At 50.9% G+C, this 12,938-nt stretch overlaps 1 protein-coding gene across 1 annotated transcript in view; it reads left to right on the top strand.

Annotated features, from left to right (window-relative positions):
- The window catches only part of CSMD1 (CUB and Sushi multiple domains 1), a gene marked incomplete at its 5' end in the record, with an annotated part of 654,679 nt that overhangs the window by 463,954 nt on the left and 177,787 nt on the right, over nucleotides 1–12,938 (top strand). The window contains one exon of the mRNA XM_081082235.1: nucleotides 3,333–3,436. Coding sequence (XP_080938361.1) covers nucleotides 3,333–3,436 — 104 coding nt within the window. The remainder of the gene's footprint in view (nucleotides 1–3,332; nucleotides 3,437–12,938) is intronic.

Here is a 12,938-nt window from a genome sequence, read left to right on the forward strand (position 1 = left end):
GGCCCTCAGGCCTTTCCCACAAGTTTAACCAACAGGCATCTGACGGCGTTTTAATAAGATTCCAGAGATTCTGATTTCCTCTGATACAGATCCATTCACTGTCTCTCCAGTTCTTCGGTTTCTGTGCTTCCTGTTCCCTCTCTCTCACCTACTTACCTGTTTCACCTATCTTTCTATCATCTATATCTATCTGTATCTCTATTTTCATTTATATATTGTCTGTATCAGTCTATTTCTTTGGTCTATTATATATATATCTATCATATCTATCTATGGCATCTATCATCTATCTATCTATTTATCTATCTATCTATCTATCTATCTATCTATCATCTTCCTCTATCTATCTATCTATCTATCTATCTATCTATCTATCTATCTATCATCTCCTCTATCTATCATCTCCCTCTATCTATCTAGCTATCATCTACCTATTTATCTACCATCTATTTCTATCTACCATCTACTTCTATCATCTATGTGTCTATCATCTATCTATATCTATCTGCCTGTCTATCTACCTACCTATCTGTCATCTATATATCATCTATCAATCAATCAATCAATCATCCGTCTATGATGGTCGCCTGTCTGTCCCTTCTTGTCTCCCTGGGTTCTAGTCTACCGTTACGACCCGTCCTGTGCTCTCTCCCCGTCATCACACGTTGGTCCCTAACGGAAGCACCCCCCTCTCAGGAGAAAGGCCCCGAGGCTGCGGAAAGGTCAGAGATCAGGGTCGTGTGTGTGTCAGAGAGCAGCCGGTCTTGCCTGATGGTCACACGCTCATCCCCACGACAGAGTGTTCTTTAAAAGTAAAACTTAAAAACCAGCCCCTCAGGGCTGTGCAGAGTTACATGCAGAGGACAATTTTCTAGTCTCCGACGTTCTTTTTCATATGTTAATGTAAATAATTACATAAATTATGCATATATTTCTCTGAAAGTATTCATTTCGTGGAGTTCTAGGTATCCTTCAAATGTATTTTCATTAATTATAATCAACATTGCTTTTGATTATCCTGAGTTTTCTTTCTGTCATTCCAAGCACTGAAAGTGTTAGCATAAATATTTGATAGTTATTTGACGTAAAGCGTAATATGGTTAATTTCGCCTGTGGGGCTGATGATGAATGTCTGGAGTCACGCGATGCTGAGTCTATGAAATTCCCACATGTAACCACTGTCTGTACTGTTACTTCCCAGGAGCGTGGGAGCACGGGGATGCAGTGGGTTAGGGAGCGGAGTGTACCCCACTGTCTGTACTGTTATTCCCAGGCAGCGTGGGAGCACGGGGATGCAGTGGGTTAGGGAGCAGAGTGTACCCCACTGTCTGTACTGTTATTCCCAGGCAGCGTGGGAGCATGGGGATGCGGTGGGGCAGGGAGCCCGGGGATGCGGTGGGGCAGGGAGCCCGGGGATGCGGTGGGGCAGGGAGCACGGGGATGCGGTGGGGCAGGGAGCCCGGGGATGCGGTGGGGCAGGGGGCACGGGGATGCGGTGGGGCAGGAGGCACGGGGATGCGGTGGGGCAGGGAGCACGGGGATGCGGTGGGGCAGGGAGCACGGGGATGCGGTGGGTTAGGGAGCAGAGGGATGCGGTGGGGCAGGGAGCAGGAGGATGCGGTGGGGCAGGGAGCCCGGGGATGCGGTGGGGCAGGGAGCACGGGGATGCGGTGGGTTAGGGAGCAGAGGGATGCGGTGGGGCAGGGAGCACGGGGATGCGGTGGGGCAGGGAGCACGGGGATGCAGTGGGGCAGGGAGCAGAGGGATGCGGTGGGGCAGGGAGCAGGAGGATGCGGTGGGGCAGGGAGCAGAGGGATGCGGTGGGGCAGGGAGCAGGAGGATGCGGTGGGGCAGGGAGCAGAGGGATGCGGTGGGGCAGGGAGCAGAGGGATGCGGTGGGGCAGGGAGCAGAGGGATGCGGTGGGGCAGGGAGCAGGAGGATGCGGTGGGGCAGGGAGCAGGAGGATGCGGTGGGGCAGGGAGCAGGGGGATGCGGTGGGGCAGGGAGCAGAGGGATGCGGTGGGGCAGGGAGCAGGAGGATGCGGTGGGGCAGGGAGCAGAGGGATGCGGTGGGGCAGGGAGCACGGGGATGCGGTGGGGCAGGGAGCAGAGGGATGCGGTGGGGCAGGGAGCAGGAGGATGCGGTGGGGCAGGGAGCAGGGGGATGCGGTGGGGCAGGGAGCAGAGGGATGCGGTGGGGCAGGGAGCCCGGGGATGCGGTGGGGCAGGGAGCACGGGGATGCGGTGGGGCAGGGAGCACGGGGATGCGGTGGGGCAGGGAGCCTGGGGATGCGGTGGGGCAGGGAGCCTGGGGATGTGGTGGGGCAAGGAGCAGAGGGATGCGGTGGGGCAGGGAGCAGAGGGATGCGGTGGGGCAGGGAGCAGAGGGATGCGGTGGGGCAGGGAGCAGAGGGATGCGGTGGGGCAGGGAGCACGGGGATGCGGTGGGGCAGGGAGCAGAGGGATGCGGTGGGGCAGGGAGCCCGGGGATGCGGTGGGGCAGGGAGCACGGGGATGCGGTGGGGCAGGGAGCAGAGGGATGCGGTGGGGCAGGGAGCAGAGGGATGCGGTGGGGCAGGGAGCACGGGGATGCCGTGGGGCAGGGAGCACGGGGATGCGGTGGGGCAGGGAGCAGAGGGATGCGGTGGGGCAGGGAGCACGGGGATGCCGTGGGGCAGGGAGCAGAGGGATGCGGTGGGGCAGGGAGCAGAGGGATGCGGTGGGGCAGGGAGCACGGGGATGCCGTGGGGCAGGGAGCACGGGGATGCGGTGGGGCAGGGAGCAGAGGGATGCGGTGGGGCAGGGAGCAGAGGGATGCGGTGGGGCAGGGAGCACGGGGATGCCGTGGGGCAGGGAGCACGGGGATGCGGTGGGGCAGGGAGCAGAGGGATGCGGTGGGGCAGGGAGCAGAGGGATGCGGTGGGGCAGGGAGCACGGGGATGCCGTGGGGCAGGGAGCACGGGGATGCGGTGGGGCAGGGAGCAGAGGGATGCGGTGGGTTAGGGAGCACGGTGATGCGGTGGGGCAGGGAGCAGAGGGATGCGGTGGGTTAGGGAGCACGGTGATGCGGTGGGGCAGGGAGCAGAGGGATGCGGTGGGTTAGGGAGCACGGTGATGCGGTGGGGCAGGGAGCCCGGGGATGCGGTGGGTTAGGGATCACGGGGATGCGGTGGGGCAGGGAGCACGGGGATGCGGTGGGGCAGGGAGCCCGGGGATGCGGTGGGGCAGGGAGCACGGGGATGCGGTGGGGCAGGGAGCAGAGGGGAGCCTCGCGGTGCGTGCTGGTCCGAGGGGGAGGTTCCCGGGTGCTAAGTGCCTCCTGTCCCCGCAGGTCATCAAGCTGGCCTTCGAGGAGTTCGAGCTGGAGCGCGGCTACGACACGCTGACCGTGGGCGACGCCGGCAAAGTGGGCGACACCAGGACCGTCTTGTACGTGTAAGTGTGTCACTCCCTTCTCCCGCGCGTTGGGGCGTGTGCCAGCGCGGGTGGGCGCAAGGCTCCCGGGCAGACTCGTTTCTACGCGCGTGGGATAAAGGCCACGTAGGCTGATCTCCCCGGCCCACGTCGCAGTCCCGGGAGAACGCCTTCGGGGTGTTTGATCCGCACCCATGCTTCTTCCAAACCATTAAAAATGTGGCAAACAACCCTGGCCGGTGTTGCTCAGTGGATAGAGCATCAGCCTGCAGACCAAAGGGTCCCGGGTTCGATTCTGGCCAAGGGCAGGTACCGTGGTTGCAGGCTCCTCCCCGGCCCGGGCCCTGGTCGAGGCTCATGCAGGAGGCAACCAGTTGATGCGTTTCCCTCACATCGATGTGTCTCTCTGTCTCTCTCTCCCTCCTCCGCGCTCCCTGAAAGTCAGTGGGGACATATCCCCGCAGGCGACGCGCTTCTCCGCTTTCTTTCCTTCTCACCTGGGCTGGCAGTCAGCTTTTGTACGAACCGGTGCTTTCCAGAATGAGGCCGCGAGCCTCCGGAAAGCCCTGCACCGGGGGGAGCTCGTTGTCGGCAGACGGGACTGTGGGAGACGGTGGCTCAGGTGGGAGCCCGTGTCCCACACCCGGTGCAGGTGGGAGCCCGTGTCCCACACCTGGTGCAGGTGGGAGGTGGCGTTCACACTGGGAAACTCGGCTGCAGCGTCCAGAGGAGGTGCCCCGTTCTCTGATTCTCTCTGGCAGCCTCGCTCCCCATCCGCACCCGCAAACAGCTGGCCAGATACAGTCTCCTCTCTCCTCTGCCTGCAGGGGCCCCAGCAGGGAGCCTCAGGCATCTGGGAGAGGGAGTCTTCATGTGCGCGCACGCTTTCCAGCAGCCCCAGGAGTTTCTATCATTTTACCGTTCCCCACACTCACCAATCACTATTCTTTGTTGCCAAATTACTAGCTGAAATGACATTTATTCATCAAAACGCAGACTCCTGCCGGGCCGGCCAGGACGCGTGTTACATGAGGCCCCTGCGGACTGTGCGCAGCCTGCGCGCCTCGCCTGTCACTCCCTGTGGCCCAAGGGCAGTCACTTGCGCTCCGTGCCCATTCCCCACCGTGAAGTGTGTGCAATAAGCTCCTCCCGCCCGCAGCCGGAGAAAATGATAAAATGCGGGGGAGCTCCGGGGGGCAGGGGCGGTAACCCACACAAGTGGCTTCGTTACCACCGAGCGCCCCTTTAAGGAGGATGCGGCGGGACAAATGAGGAACTTCCTCATAACGGGGACTGTAAAGCATGAACGTAGCAGAGCGAGGCCCAGGTGGTCCCCGCGGCCGCCTTTCCTGGTGCCCCCATTTTTCAGCGCCCTGCGCTGTAGGGAGAACAGCCGCCATGAGTCACGCTGATGCGGAGGGCGGTGGGGTGGCTGTGAGCACTGGCAGTCGACAGCTCAGGCCCACAGATGGGCGCTACACAGCGGCCGCATCAGCCCAGTGCCCTCTGGGGAGCATAATGGAACGAAGATCGGCTGGGCATTGAGTCAGCCGCCCGCCGGTCGGAAAAAGGAGAGCAGCGGACATGCCTCCTCAGTCTGCAGACTTGCAGGAAACAAAGGAAAAGCATCAGAGAACCGCGGCCGCCGTCCTGGAGCAAGTAGGTGATTGAGAGAACCCGTCAGCGAGTCCTTCTGCGCACGTCCGCGTGAGGCCTCGCTCTGGGCACGGAGGGAACGGCCAGTGGAGAAGTGGCCGGACGGGGACCGCTGGCACAGAGAGCACGGGGCACCCTCGAGTCTCACGATCCCCGCGTCCGGAGAACACGCTGAGACCGTCTTTAAGGATTTCAGGGAGGGGGGTCCCTCCCTCAGCTCCATCTGTCATCGGCTCCTTTGTGGGGGGAGGGCACGGCTCCTACCCGGGTCTTGGATTTCAGGAGAATCTTGGAACCAGAGCGAGCCTAGCCGACTTACCCTAAATGTGGTTTTAAAAATTCTCGTTTCTGCCCTGGCTGGTGTGGCTCAGTGGATAGAACATCAGCCTGTGGACTGAAGGGTTCCAGGTTCCATTCTGGTCAAGGGCACGTACCTCGGTTGGGGGCTCCGGGCCCTGGTTGGGGCTCATGCAGGAGGCAACCAATTGGTGTGTTTCACATCAAAGATTCTCTCTGTCTCTCCCTCTCTCTTCCACTCTCCCTAGAAATCAATGGGGAAATATCCTCGGGTGAAGAGAAAAAAAAATTCTCATTCCTGTCAGTGGCTTTTAATTTTCTTCACCTTCTTGGCCAACAAGAGAAAAACTGGATGCTGGTGGCCTCTTTACTAACCTGCTCTCCCAAGACGGGGAGGGAGGTACTCGGGACTTTACGGAAGGACAGACTGCGAACAGAATCCAGTGGCTTATTTAACAAGTCCCTGTTGAGACCGTCTAAGAACATCTATAGATAAATTTCTCCGACTCAGTTTGCAGAAGAGCTGCGTGCACGGATGCACTCCGCCCAGCCCTCTGGCCTCCGCAGCCCTTGGCAGCGGGCACGGGAGATGCATTAATTCCGGGCGACCCAGTCCTGGGGTGCGGGCACAGGGTCCCGCTTTTAAACGTGCCTTCCTCTGGGGGATGAACAGTCACCTCCGGAAGCCTGGGGACTCTGCCTCTGCCTGCGCCCTTGGTGGGTTGACCCCTGAGGGGCAGGTGTCCTTCCCTGTGGCGGGCTGACCTGTCATTCCTGAGACTGCCTTTTCCTTCGGGAGCTGCCCTGGTCCCTGCACGGCTGTCCCCTGCCCTTGTCCTGGGCCGAAAGGCTTCATTCTCTTTTACATAAAAGACTGGAGCCGGGCTGGTGTTGCTCAGTGGTTGAGCACTGACTTATGCACCAAGAGGTCACTGGTTCGATTCCCAGTCAGAGCACATGTCCGGGTTGCAAGCTCAGTCCCCAGTAGGGAGCATGCAGGAGGCAGCCAGTCGATGTTGATGCTTCTCTCATTCATGTTTCTCTCTTTCCTTCTCCTTTCCTCTCTCTCTAAAAGCAGTAGAAAACATTTTTAAAAAGGACTGTGGAAAAGCCACAACCAAGCCGACACTGAGACGGATGTGTGGGCGCATGCATCTGTGATGCTATCAGCAGGGTCATCACTGCACGCCTCAGGGATTCGGGGAAAGCCTGAGACCTGGTGGCAGGGTGCTGTTTTCATTTGTGGCTGAAGACACGGAGAGCTCTGACATATGGTCCGCACAGAGCAGGCCGCCTCATACAAAGTGATCCCTGTTCACTGTGCCCCATGTCCCCAATGCTCACATTTCCCAAATCTGTAATAACACATCACAACCAGGGTGTGAACTGTAATTCGCCAATTTTAACTCATATGTCCCCATTTTCACATGTGTTACCCTGTACATATGTGTTAAGTTCTACATAATTCCATCACTTAAGTTCATGCACCCACTACCACAGCCAAGACACAGAACAGTCCCAACATTGCAAACCTCACCTGGTCAGCATTTCATCATCATCTCCATCTCCTTCTGCTCCACTGGTCCCTGAATGACAACAATTGTCTGTATTGCATCTGCAAAACTGTGACATTGTAGCAATGCTGCATACTCCCACCTGTAACTCTGTCACATTGTAGCAATGCTGCATACTCCCAGCTGTGACACTGTGACATTGTAGCAATGCTGCATACTCCCAGCTGTGACACTGTCACTGTAGCAATGCTGCATACTCCCAGCTGTAACACTGTGACATTGTAGCAATGCTGCATACTCCCAGCTGTAACTCTGTGACATTGTAGCAATGCTGCATACTCCCAGCTGTAACTCTGTGACATTGTAGCAATGCTGCATACTCCCAGCTGTAACTCTGTGACATTGTAGCAATGCTGCATACTCCCAGCTGTAACTCTGTGACATTGTAGCAATGCTGCATACTCCCAGCTGTAACTCTGTGACATTGTAGCAATGCTGCATACTCCCAGCTGTAACTCTGTGACATTGTAGCAATGCTGCATACTCCCAGCTGTAACTCTGTGACATTGTAGCAATGCTGCATACTCCCAGCTGTAACTCTGTGACATTGTAGCAATGCTGCATACTCCCAGCTGTAACTCTGTGACATTGTAGCAATGCTGCATACTCCCAGCTGTGACACTGTATCATTGTAGCAATGCTGCATACTCCCACCTGTAACTCTGTCACATTGTAGCAATGCTGCATACTCCCAGCTGTGACACTGTGACATTGTAGCAATGCTGCATACTCCCAGCTGTGACACTGTGACATTGTAGCAATGCTGCATACTCCCAGCTGTGACACTGTGACATTGTAGCATGCTGCATACTCCCAGCTGTAACACTGTGACATTGTAGCAATGCTGCATACTCCCACCTGTAACTCTGTCACATTGTAGCAATGCTGCATACTCCCACCTGTAACTCTGTCACATTGTAGCAATGCTGCATACTCCCAGCTGTGACACTGTGACATTGTAGCAATGCTGCATACTCCCAGCTGTAACTCTGTCACATTGTAGCAATGCTGCATACTCCCAGCTGTAACTCTGTGTCATTGTAGCAATGCTGCATACTCCCAGCTGTAACTCTGTGACATTGTAGCAATGCTGCATACTCCCAGCTGTAACTCTGTGACATTGTAGCAATGCTGCATACTCCCAGCTGTAACTCTGTGACATTGTAGCAATGCTGCATACTCCCAGCTGTGACACTGTGACATTGTAGCAATGCTGCATACTCCCAGCTGTAACTCTGTGACATTGTAGCAATGCTGCATACTCCCAGCTGTAACTCTGTGACATTGTAGCAATGCTGCATACTCCCAGCTGTAACTCTGTGACATTGTAGCAATGCTGCATACTCCCAGCTGTAACTCTGTGACATTGTAGCAATGCTGCATACTCCCAGCTGTAACTCTGTGACATTGTAGCAATGCTGCATACTCCCAGCTGTGACACTGTATCATTGTAGCAATGCTGCATACTCCCACCTGTAACTCTGTCACATTGTAGCAATGCTGCATACTCCCAGCTGTGACACTGTGACATTGTAGCAATGCTGCATACTCCCAGCTGTGACACTGTGACATTGTAGCAATGCTGCATACTCCCAGCTGTGACACTGTGACATTGTAGCATGCTGCATACTCCCAGCTGTAACACTGTGACATTGTAGCAATGCTGCATACTCCCACCTGTAACTCTGTCACATTGTAGCAATGCTGCATACTCCCACCTGTAACTCTGTCACATTGTAGCAATGCTGCATACTCCCAGCTGTAACTCTGTGTCATTGTAGCAATGCTGCATACTCCCAGCTGTAACTCTGTGACATTGTAGCAATGCTGCATACTCCCAGCTGTAACTCTGTGACATTGTAGCAATGCTGCATACTCCCAGCTGTGACACTGTATCATTGTAGCAATGCTGCATACTCCCAGCTGTGACACTGTGTCATTGTAGCAATGCTGCATACTCCCAGCTGTGACACTGTGTCATTGTAGCAATGCTGCATACTCCCAGCTGTGACACTGTGTCATTGTAGCAATGCTGCATACTCCCAGCTGTGACACTGTATCATTGTAGCAATGCTGCATACTCCCAGCTGTGACACTGTGTCATTGTAGCAATGCTGCATACTCCCAGCTGTGACACTGTGTCATTGTAGCAATGCTGCATACACAAATCATATGCTGCGTGACCTTCTTTGATTGCCTGTTCTCACTCGGCACAGCGTCCTGAGTACTGGTTGCTTCAGTGGATCTTTCCTGTTCCTTCCTGAGTCGTAGTCCACAGTCTGACGCTCACCCCTGAAGGACACCTGGATGCTTATTGTAATGACTGTTGTGAATAAACTGCTATCTGCGTGTGTTTGAAAGTCTCAGTGTGAACAGAAGTGTCCATTCCTTTGGGCAGAGTCCCTGGAAGTGTGGTTGCTGGATTACAGGTTTGTCAGTTGCATGTTCAGTTTCGTGAGAAACTGCTGGTCTGCCTTCTGGAATGGCTGCGTTTTATCATTCCCGCCAGAAATGTCTGAGCGACCCAGGCCCTCACACCCTCACCAGCATTTGGACTTGCGGCAAAGTATTTCTGCTCTAATCAGTACGCAGTGGTCTCCCCTGTGGCTTTTGTTTGTGTTGCCCTTAGGGCTAAGGATGGTGAATGTATTTATGTGCGTATTCGCCAGCTGTGACTCCCCCTTGCTCTCTTTTACCCATTTTCTGATTGAGTGCCTGGTTTCTTACCTTTAGCATAGAGAGGGCTCCTGTTTCTTAGAGACCAGTTATTTGCTGAACATGTGTTTTGCAAATACTTTTTCTCCGTCTGTCATGGGTCTTTTTCTCCTCTTCACATGGGTCCTCACAGAGCAAAAGTTTTTAATTTTGATGAGGTTCAGTTTATGCACTTTTCTCTTTATAACTTGTGATTCGGGGTCAAGTCTATGGAGTCTTTGCCTTTTTTATTTTTAATTTTTTTAGCTACTTAGTCTTTTTAGCTAGTCTGAGCCTGTGCCATTCGATATAACTTTTAGAATAACCTTGTGTGTGTCTCTGTGTAGACCTTGCTGGGCTGTGACAGGAATTGCATTAACCCTGGGGCACAACTGGGAGAGAATTCATTTGTTTACCGGGTTAAGTCTTCCAATTCATGAGCACAGGGTGTCCTGTCATTTATCAAAAGCTTTGTTGTGTCAACTAACATAATGTTTTCCTTCTTCAGTTTGTTCATGTGATGGATTGCATGGATTGATTTTTGAATATTGAACCAGCCTTCCATGACTGGAATAAATTCCTCTTTATGGTGGAGTATAATTCTTATTATACATTTTAGGGTTCAGTTTGTCTAGGATTTTGTTGTTGGATGTGTGCCCCCAAGTTCATGAGAGACTCTCCCTTCCTTCCTTCCTTCCTTCCTTCCTTCCATCTTTCTTCTTTCTTTCTTTCTTTCTTTCTTTCTTTCTTTCTTTCTTTCTTTCTTGCTTTCTTGCTTTCTTTTCTTTTCTTTTCTTCTCTTTTCTTTTCTTCTCTTTCTTTTCTTTCTTCTCTTCCTCTCATTTTGGTATCAGACCAGGTATTAATACTGGTCACCTTAAATGAGTTAGCAAGTATTTTTTCCACTTATTTTCTGGAGATGTTTATGAAACACTGGTGTTAATATTTCTGTAAAAGATGGTAGAATTCTCCAGTAAAACCATCTGGGTTGATACATTTATTTGGGGGAGGGCTTTTAATTATAACATCAGTTTCATTATGGGTACATGGCTATGCAGACTGACTAGTTCATTTTGGTTGAGTTTTGGTAGTTTGTGGTTTTCAAGGAATCAGTTTATTTTTAATAACTTTAAAAATTATAACTCTACTATTGTTCATGATACTTTCTATCATCTTTTTAATGACTGGTGAAGTTGTTTTTATATCTACTGTTTTATTCCCAATACTACTAATCTCCATCTCTCCCTTTCTTCTCCTTCTTCTTCTTCTTCTTCTTCTTCTTCTTCTTCTTCTTCTCCCCCTCCTCCTCCTCCTCCTCCTCCTCCTCCTCCTCCTCCTCCTTCTCCTTCTCCTTCTCCTTCTTGTCTTCTTCTCTCTCTCCCCCACTCTTTTTAGAGGCATATCAGTTATATTGATTTTTTAAAAATAGAATATTTTTCTATTAATTCTGTATTTGAATTTTTTGAGTTTTGATTTTTATCATATTCTTCCTCCAGCTTGCTTTGTGTTTACATTACTTTACTTTTTATAATTTCTTGAGGTAGGAACCTGGGTGATTATTTCAAGTACTATAAGTTTTCCTCTTGGAACAGTTTTAGCTGCACCCAACATATTTTTGTTTTCATTTCATTCAGTTCTTAGTATTTTTATATCACTTGTGATGTCCTCTTTAAATCATGAATTATTTTAAAAGGTGGTTTTTTTTTAATTTACACATGTTTTGACATTTTCCTATTGCTTGTTTGTTAATCATTTGTAGTTTGATTACATTATGGTTAGAGAATACATTTAGTATCATTTCAATTCCTTTAAATGTATTGAGGTCTATTTTCTGACCCAGGATACGGTCTACTTTAGGGAATATTTTTTCTCTCCCCTTTTTTTCTTTCCTATCTCTTATTTTTCTCCTTTTTTATTCAGTTTCTCTCTCTTTTCTTTTTTTCTTTTTAGGGTTTTCCTTTTCTAATTCTGTATTTTATTTTATTCATTTTTATTACTTTTAAAAATTATTACTAAGAATTTTTATTCTTATTCTTTTTTATCTTCCTTTTTCTTTTACATTCTCTTTTTTTTTGTTTCTTTGTCTTTTTTACTTATTTTTTAAAATTAATTTATTTTTGAGAGAGTTGAAGGGAGAGGGAGAGATAAACATTGATGTGAGAGCATAACATTTATCTCCTGCCTCCTGCACACCCCCTACCAAGAATCAAGCCCATGATCCAGGCATGTGGCCTGACTGGGAATCAAACCAGCAATCCCCAAGTACATGGAACAATGACCAACCAACTTAGCCACACAAAAAGGGCTTTTGCTTTGTTTCTTTTTTTCATCTCTAGTTCTTGTGGTCTCTTGTCTTTTGTTTTCTTTTGTGGTTGTTTGTCTTGGGGTTGTTGATGTGGTTTTTATTTTGTGTTGGTTTGGGTTTGGTCTTGTTTTGCTCCAACAGCCCCTGCATTACAGTTGGCACGATGTGGTCAGGTTGAGCCTCACAGTCAGCCAGCCCTTGGGCCCAGCCCATCCATTAACAACAGCATTCAAGACCCAGTTCCAACAGGAGGGCCCTCCTCAGCCACACCAGGAACATTCCTAGAGCACCCAGCTCAGAAGATCAAGGCGGCTAGACCACTGGATCCCAAAGGACATCCACAAAAATGGGGTACTCCACCGAGACTAGGAGTCAAAGCAGTCCTCTCCAATATGTAGAAACAGCAAACATGGGGAGACAAAGAAACAGGCCCCAATGAAAGAATAGGAGGAATCTCTGCAAAAGGAGCTAAATCAGATGGAGGCAAGCAACTTATCAGAAACAGGTAGAAAGCAATGGTTTTAAGAATGCTCAACAGCATGAAAAAGTACATAGAAACCAAGGAAAACAACCAATCAGAAGTAAAGAATGACATATCTGAAATAAAAAATACACTGGAGGGAATAGACTATAGGTTAGAGGAAGCAGGGCATCAAATCAGAAGACAAGGTAAGCAAAAAATCACTCAATCGCAGCAGCAAATTATTTTTAAGAAAAGCATGAGGATAGTTGAAGGAAACTTTGGGAAACCATGAAAGGTAACAACATCTGCATCATAGGAGTACCAGAGGTAGAAGAAAGTGAGCAAAGTGTGGAGACCATGTTTGAAGAAATAATGACAGAAAACTTCCCTAACCTGAAGAAAACAATCACGCAAGTTCAGAAAGCACACAGTGTCCCAAACAAGATGAACTCAAAAAGACCCACATCATGGCACAGCATAATTCAAATGTCAAAGCTTAAAGACAAAGAGAGAATCTTAAAGGCAGCAAGAGAG

The sequence above is a fragment of the Myotis nattereri genome (assembly GCF_964212035.1).
Source record: "Myotis nattereri genome assembly, chromosome: 2".
NCBI classification, from domain to species: domain Eukaryota; kingdom Metazoa; phylum Chordata; class Mammalia; order Chiroptera; family Vespertilionidae; genus Myotis; species Myotis nattereri.